The following is an 8,257-nucleotide window of genomic DNA, read 5'->3' as shown; positions in this document are numbered from 1 at the left end:
GTAGAGGATGACTTTGAACTCTTGATCTTCCTGCCTCTATTTCCTAATTGCAGGAATTACTGGCATCTATCACCATTACATTATCAGCTTTTCCCATTTTCTCTATATTTCTAAGATAGGCATATCTACATTTGTTAAGGTGTTCTCTATAGCATTAAGCCTTCTAGTTTGCCTGTGGGTGCTCTTACTGTTTCTGTGGCCTATCTCTAGGAACTATGAGAAATGAGCAGAAAATACTCAGGGCATAGCAGTAATTTATCATTAGGGTTGGGAACCTTCTGGGTATCTACAAACTCTTGGGGCAATATCCTACTTGTTGGGCTAAGGATGCTTCCTGCTTCAGGCTGTGAACAAAGGACTCTGTGAAAGTGAGTGAGGTATGGCTCAAGAGTCCTAGTCAATACTACTGCCTAGTGGTCTACCTCTCCCTTCCATTATCCTTCACTTTGGGGTGCACTAACACATTTTCACAGTAGCCATGCCCTGCATAGCTTTAGGTTATGATACATTCTACTGATGCCTGCTTCCTGCTTTTTGAATTTTAGAGAACTTGTTTTCCTTTCTGCCATCGAGAATCTTCTCCCCCAATCCTGGTACCATTTTGATCTACTTTTAGAAATATGTTTTTCTGTAATTTGTAGGAACTGAAGTGGGAGATGGTATTGGCTTAAATTTGTCTTCTGTGATTTTTCTGTGATTTCTTCTTTTAGCTATGTCTTCATTTAGTCACTCAACAATTCTACTGAGCACCAAATCTGGGTCAAGTTCAGTATCAGTTGTCTTTCTAGAAGGCATAAACCCATAAATAAAAGAGTATGAGTTTTTAAAAAATCATTTTTCATAATAGACTTACTCCTTCTTATTTGTATCAGTCTGTGTGCACTTTTTTTTAACTTTGGAGGCTTAGCTTGGGTTAGATACTAATCACTGAATAAGTGGAACCCACTGATCTAGGTGTGAGTCAACATGTTGTTTTGGCCTTGCTCACAAAATGCTCGAAATCAAAGTGCTAGCTAGATGTCTTCAGATGCTGCTCTCTGATGATTCTGTATTTGGTCACATTTCCATTCTCATCAGTGGTACTGGCATGTCTCTCAAATCTGTCTCCTCTGAGTTCTTACTGCTTCTGCCTAGTTCTGACTCCTGTCACATTTACCATAGGTAGTCTGGCTAATGACTTAGTCCCTGATCTTTCCCACCTAATATTTGTCATGGTGAAATTGATGATCTAAGGCCCATTAAGTCTATGAATTTATAATCTCTCTTACTTGACTACAACCCTTATATTTTTTCATTAAAAACTGTAAAGCACTTATCATTTCTTTATTTATAAATCTTCAGTCTCTCATTTGCTTAAAGTAAAATGACCTTAGGAGTAATGTTTTTATAGATTATTTTATTAACCAGTTTATGTAAGTAGTGGAAATAGTATAATAATAATCATGGGTACAAATGCAATAATTTTGATGGTAAAGTAGAATCATAATTCTAATGGTGACTAGGAAGTAAGGAATATGAGGTAAATGCTATATTAATGACTTAATTTGATTAGATGGGGTGAGTAAAAGAATGAATTAGTACAATCTATATATAGAATTTTAACTTGCAAATCAATAAAATTTGGACTGTAAAGACATTGATTCACTAAAATGAAGTATTATGGTTAGAGAGGTTCAAACAAGATTTTGAAGTTTGTATATGAAGTAGTAGAAAATAAAATTTAGATGTTGATGACAAAGTCTTATATTATTCTTTTAGTCTCTATAATGGTTAGTTTAATTGTCAACTTAATACATTCTAGAGTCACTTGGGAAGAAAGTCTCAGTAAAGAACTGTCTAGATTAGGTTGGTCTGTGGGGATTTGATTACCTTAACTGAGGTGTGAAGACTGCCCACTGTGAGTGGCAAGATTCTCTAGGCAGGGGATACTGAACTACATGAGAGTGAAGAAAGTGAGTTGAGAACAAGCATGTATGCATCCATTATTCTGTTCCTGGTTATGGATATGATACGGTCAACTGCTTCAAACTCCCACCTCTGTTATTTCCCTTTCATGATGGATTGTAACTTGGAATTGTGAACTAAAATAAATCCTTTCTCCCCTAAGTTGCTTTTGTCAGGGCATCTTTGAAATCATAGAAACAGGAAATGAAAGTAAGACAGTCTTGAATCTCTCACTTCTGTTTTTGTGGCTCAGTTAAATCCTTTTCTGGCAGGTTTCCTGTGTAAGGCTACCAGGATATTTCACAGCAAGTGATGATCAATTTGAAACCAAGGTCTTGGGTCCACGGTACTGCTACAAAGGTATTTCCATTTTCCCAAGTTCTTTGAGGTGTAAGTATCATAATCCAACTGAAATGTGTATACGAAGAAAAGGGGATTTGTGGATGACTCAATTTTGAAGATCAGAGTCCAGTAAGAGCTCTGGCAACAGATGAATTCAAAGTCTCAATGTGATTGAGGCTCTGTCTGTCTCTTAGCTATAATTGGGAGTCAAACTTGGGGTGGTGGAGCCAAAAATCACTTCTTAAGGCTTTCAAATTTGTTCACTTTAAAAACGATGTGCATGTATTTAAGGAAGAGTTAGGAACTGTATTGAATGTTGTCAGTTGTTGCATAAGATAGAAACCCAGAAAATGTTATTATATTTAATGAGAGAGAGAGATGTCTGTGCTATTTTCCTCTCAAGTGATGATAATCAGAACCTGAAATCCTGGGGTTAAGGAGGAAGAGATGGAACAATGGAGATTGTAGTTTCCTACTTTCCTTCTTTTTCCCTTTGTCTTTACCTTCTTTCTCTAAAATGTTATGTTTATTATAGTGTTTGTATTTGGGGAAGTGACGGAGTAAAGATGAAATTAATGAGGTGTAATATAGAAAGAAGCATGTGAGGGCAAAGTTCATTAGGTGATGGACTAGCTGGACCTGTTGCAAAGGTGGAAGGTTGACCATATATATATCAATTTATTTCTTATGGGGAGGCAGAAAGGGTGATAGATTTTACAGTGTAAAACATAAAGTGGTATCAACCAAGCTTCAGTATGAAAAAGACCGAATTTGTAGTGATTTAACAGACCATGAGACTGCATATCCTTTAAGCAAATATTCAGGTTGATAGTCAAGGGCAGATAAAAATGGTTTTATAATAAAATTTACAGGTTCAATCTATCTTGTTGCTGTGCCAGCCTCAACATGCAGCATGCCCTTTGACAGACAAAGGTGACTGCTTTATCTCCTATCAGCGTGTATGGATGCTAGCTAGAGGGGAAGGAAGAAGTGAGAGGGAAGCTACATATGTTCACTTTAAAGGGCACAATGTAGAGATTGTCCCTCCTCTGTCCAAATCTTTTTCTGGCCTGTAGCCAAGGCTGAGAAATCTAGTGTTTGGTAAGATGGGAATGCACCCAACTAAAACTGGTATTCTTACTCAATGGGTGGTTCTCTGCTTCAGGGGATACAGTATTTCTCCAATTTCTCAATTAGAGGGTGACTCATGAATGGAATGAAAGAATGGATGAGATTGTAAGGGGTTCAGGAACACAACATTCAACTAGAAGACTAAGCCAAGCACAGAACTACCTAACTACTTAACTATAGCGAGGCTATGTGTAGGGACCACTTTGATTTGTGAGCAAAAGAAGCAGACAACCAATCATCCTGACTCCTCTCTGAAGCTTCCACATTAAACAAACAAATAACAATGTTTCGTGAAATTGAACATAGTGGTACATTTGGGCTAGGGTATGTGTTCCCTTCAGCCAAACGCCTCTGATAAGTCTACACAGTTGGCCAAGAAAGGTTTGTTCGTGGTGCTGGGAATGGAATGCTTATTTTCCAAAGTGCGAAAGAACAGCCTCTGGAAATGGTTAGCAGATGCTGGAGACGCAAGCATCGTATGCACACACATGAGTGCTCATCTATTAAGCAAAGATTTCCCATTATTTTCTTAGCCTCGATAGGCAAAGTGGAGCCTTGGGAAGCTACCTCATTTTTCCTGTCTCAAAGAAACTGGTGATTCAGTGGTCACAGGAGTTTGTAATAAATAACCTACATTGATTTCTCTGTTCCAGAATGATTTTGGCTTCCCTTCCTCCCAGTGGTCTGATGTTTACCCCAAGAGACAGTGTTAGGAAATCATTTACAAAGTGGTACAGCCTCTCCTTCTGGTATAGTTATAAATACAAGGTTGGGCTGGGACTGAAGCAAGGGATCCAGAACTTCTCATCGTGATTTTTCAGACAAAACTGAGTTTTCCTAATGTGAAAATCCAGGTCCAGCAGCATCAATAGCCATGGAGAAGCTGCTGTGGTGCTCACTGGTCATGATCGGCTTCTCTCAGGCTTTTGCCCAGAAAGGTAGGATCTATTATAAAGATCTGATCTGGGGGGAGACGGGTGAGAGCCTAATTTCTTACATATGGAATTCAAGAAACAGCATCAGGTACAGATGTGTGTTTGTGTAACCTGGGAAAAGGCCACATGCCTCTTGATCCTAAACTCTACTTGTAAGTGAGGGATGATAGATCTTTGTTATCTGAGAAACTACTCACTTTCTTCGTTTTCTGTCTCACAGACATGTCTAAAACAGCCTTCGTATTTCCCAAAGAGTCAGCCAATTCCTATGTATCCCTGGAAGCACAGTCAAAGAAGACATTGAAAGCCTTCACTGTGTGTCTCCACATCTTCACGGAACTGAGCACAACCCGCAGCTTCAGTATTTTCTCTTATGCTACCAAGAACAGCCCTAACGAAATCCTCATATTTTGGTCTAAGGATAGAGGGTATGCTTTTGGAGTGGGTGGGCCTGAAGTACTATTCAAGGCTTCTGAAATTCCTGAAGTTCCAACACACATCTGTGCCAGCTGGGAGTCTGCTACAGGGATTGCAGAGTTATGGGTTGATGGGAAACCCAAGGTGCGGAAAATTCTGCAGAAGGGCTACACTGTGGGGACAGATGCAAGCATCATCCTGGGGCAGGAGCAGGACTCATATGGTGGTGGTTTTGATGCAAACCAGTCTTTGGTAGGAGACATTGGAGATGTGAACATGTGGGACATTGTGCTGTCTCCAGAACAGATAAACACAGTTTGTGTTGGTGGGACACTAGACCCCAGTGTTTTAAACTGGCAGGCACTGAAGTATAAAGTACAGGGTGATGTGTTTATTAAGCCCCAGCTGTGGCCCTGACCTACTGTTGTGAGCCCTGAGACAACCCTTGGGATTACATTGTCTTCCTTGTCTCTGGTTATAGACCTTTTAACCCCAACAGATGCTGTAGTTCTATTCTGTGAATATGGTCTTTCACTTCCCTGCTCTGCCTTCCTCAGCACCAGAGCATGCAATTTAAGTGTATGGCTTGGCAGTATGTACATCATATTAGGAATATTTATCAAAGAGAATCCTAATTACATGTTTTTGTTTATATACACACTATAAGTATATATATATATATATATATATATATATATATATATATATATATAATTTCCAGGTGTAACAGCCCCGGCTGACCTGGAACTTGCTGTGTAGACCAGGCTGACCTCAAACTCACTGAGATCCACCTGCCTCTGCCTCCCAAGTGCTGGGATTAAGGGCCTGTGCTATCACTATCTGGATTTTTTACATATATTTTTAATTGAAAGAATTTTAAACAATCCCTCACCCTCACAAAGATGAGAAACCACACAGAAAGAAGAATGAAAATTTTAATTTAATCTTTTTGTTTTTAAAATTTCATATATGAATGCTATATTTACTTCATTTATATCCCTCCCTCTCCAAATCTTCCTGTATCTTGACCTCTTATTTATTAGCTTTATATGCATACACATACATTATATACACAATATCTATCATCTATGTATCTATGTATGTAAGTACAATGTATCTATGTGTCTATGTATCTATGTATCTAGTATGTATGTATGTATGTATGTATGTATGTATCTATCATTCATCCATCCTACTGGTTCCATTTAGTGTTGCTTGTACGCTGTTGAGGGTTGGTCACTTGGGACTTGGATAATCTATTAGATGGCACACCCCTGAAGAAAACGGACTCTCCTTTTCTCAGCAGCCATTGATTGCCTGTAGCTCTTCATATAGGGGTGGGGCTTTGTGAAATTTCTTCTGTCCATGTTGCATGCTAGTGTTGTCATTATGTAGGTCTTATTTAGGCAACCCAGACTGATGGGGGACCGACTATACTGGGCTCAGAGTTAGTCCTTTTCTGGAATAAAAATCTGTATCTGAACTTCCTGGGTCCATGAGTCAATAAAGCTACCTTTGGTTTGGATGAATTGGAGTTATTGCATGATTCATTTTATTATCAACCCTCTGGAATAAATAGTCTGAAGTTCAGGCTGACTGTCACTTCCCTGCAGGATCATATCCATGCCATGCCACCTTCTCCTGCTGAAATCTCTTGTGATGGGTCCCTTTGAGGTGAACAGCCTGATTTGGAGATAGCTGGTCATTCATGGGGTTCAGGTGTGGGGGTCAGACATTTTCACTTTTAGAATTTTAGTTTGAGAACAAAATTCTAAGGATCATTGAGATTCATGATTCTGTAGTCAGGTCCAATGATGGGATATGTTTGTTTCAGTCTGTTTGGCTACTTAAAAGAAACAGACCCCTGAGGCATCCTTTACCATGGTCTTTCAGAAGTCCTTCCTTATTCAGGATTTGAGAAGGGGTTCATTAAACTATTATTTTAGCGAAGGCATATGGTAAACTGGCTAGATATAGAGTTCAAGGATCAGGTCCATGTCCTGGTTTTGTAACTTACCAATTATGTGACCTCTATGACTCAGTTTTTTTTTTAACCTACAAATTGGGAGAAATAATTTAATCCACTTAAAGGGTCATTGTAAAAGCCAGATACAATTGCCCAAATAGTAATCTCTTATAAAAGTCACCCTTTATTATTATTAGTGGGTTTTGTACTATGTGCGTAAACATTATATACCCCCAAAATACTGCTGCTTGAATTTGTCTAGGTTAGCAGCAAGCGAGTTTTTGATTTACTAAGAATTCAGTTAGGACCATTAGGAGAATGAACAGAGTGTCTTTGAAGAAATTATTTATGTATATCGATTTCCCTAATTGACCTTTGATAACCATTTAGAAGCATAAGAGTTAAGGAAATACATTCTTAGGCAAAAATGTGAGTGCAGATAATTCTCCATTGTCCAATTAGGGCAGATCCATACATCCTGACACTCAGCTAAGTGGGAGAGAGGGTTGATGCTCTTTTCTAGTTAACGAATCTAACCAGGAGATATGTCTTAATTATGGAAGTCAGGCCCAATTCCCCAGGGATGTGGGATGAGCTAATATGTTCTTCAGAATTCAATTATGGGTATCTTGCTACACACAGTCTAGTGGAGAGCCTCTGGCCCTGATGGTTTTATTCAGGGAAATTTTAACAGGTAGCATTTGCATTCAGTGTGGATTAAAAAATCTTAATAAATCATTTCTATAGTGCATACATTTAAGCAATTTACTTTACTGGTAGGTACTTTGATGTAATCTTTTTAGAATATGTATTCAGAGGTACCTGGTGAATTGTCATCCTATATGAAGTTGTTAAATGTAATCTAATAAAATGCTGTCTGCTGAAATGACTTTCGTTTGGGAATGTTGGTGCCATCATTTTCATATTTTTGTAGATGGATAATATCAATCTTCCATCGTGGTCACTCCTGAGTGATATTGGTGATGCTGTGATCAAGGTTCTGAGGGTGCCAACTGTTTAATCACAAGGCAGATACCTCATAATATTTAAAAATACTTTTGAAATTACATATAATTGCATCATTTTCCCTCTTTCCTCCATCCAACCTTTTCCACGCACCTCCTTGCTTGTCCTGAGATGTGTGAACTCTATTTCTTTAGTTTTTGTTATACACACACACACACACACACACACACACACACACACACACACACAGCACGTGTATGCACACACACTCACACAATGTATTCTTAAATATATAACTTCTCAGTCTGCATAAAATTACTTTTATGTATGTTTTAAGGGGCTGACCACTTGATATTGAATAACCAGTTGGTGTGCTCATTCATGGGGAACACCATTTCTTCCCACCCCACAACCCTGCTCTCAGAATTCCTTATTTGACTGTAGTTCTTTGTCTAGGGCTAAGGCCCCATGACATTTCCCCTTCCGTGTTGTCATATCCGTTGGCGTTGTCCTTGTTCAGGTCTTCTTTAAGAGGTAATGATGATGAGACATCATA

The 8,257-nt window shown here is 38.7% G+C and overlaps 1 protein-coding gene across 1 annotated transcript; it reads left to right on the top strand.

The window, feature by feature from the left end:
* Window positions 1–2,859: 2,859 nt before the first annotated feature.
* Window positions 2,860–5,431, top strand: LOC101826636 (C-reactive protein). Its single transcript, XM_005078194.4, has 2 exons — window positions 2,860–4,355; window positions 4,573–5,431. The coding sequence occupies exons 1-2, from the start codon at window positions 4,292–4,294 to the stop codon at window positions 5,184–5,186; spliced, it is 678 nt and encodes a 225-aa protein (XP_005078251.1). The 5' UTR covers window positions 2,860–4,291; the 3' UTR covers window positions 5,187–5,431.
* Window positions 5,432–8,257: the final 2,826 nt, after the last annotated feature.

The sequence above is a fragment of the Mesocricetus auratus genome, unplaced genomic scaffold (assembly GCF_017639785.1).
Source record: "Mesocricetus auratus isolate SY011 unplaced genomic scaffold, BCM_Maur_2.0 Super-Scaffold_100676, whole genome shotgun sequence".
Lineage (NCBI taxonomy): Eukaryota > Metazoa > Chordata > Mammalia > Rodentia > Cricetidae > Mesocricetus > Mesocricetus auratus.
This window is presented reverse-complemented; position numbering and strand designations above follow the sequence as displayed.

Coding starts and splice junctions, on each gene's coding strand:
- LOC101826636 (XM_005078194.4), top strand. CDS start 4,292: ATGGAGAAGCTGCTGTGGTGCTCACTGGTCATGATCGGCTTCTCTCAG. Junction 4,356..4,572: donor TCAGGCTTTTGCCCAGAAAG/GTAGGATCTATT, acceptor TCTGTCTCACAG/ACATGTCTAAAACAGCCTTC.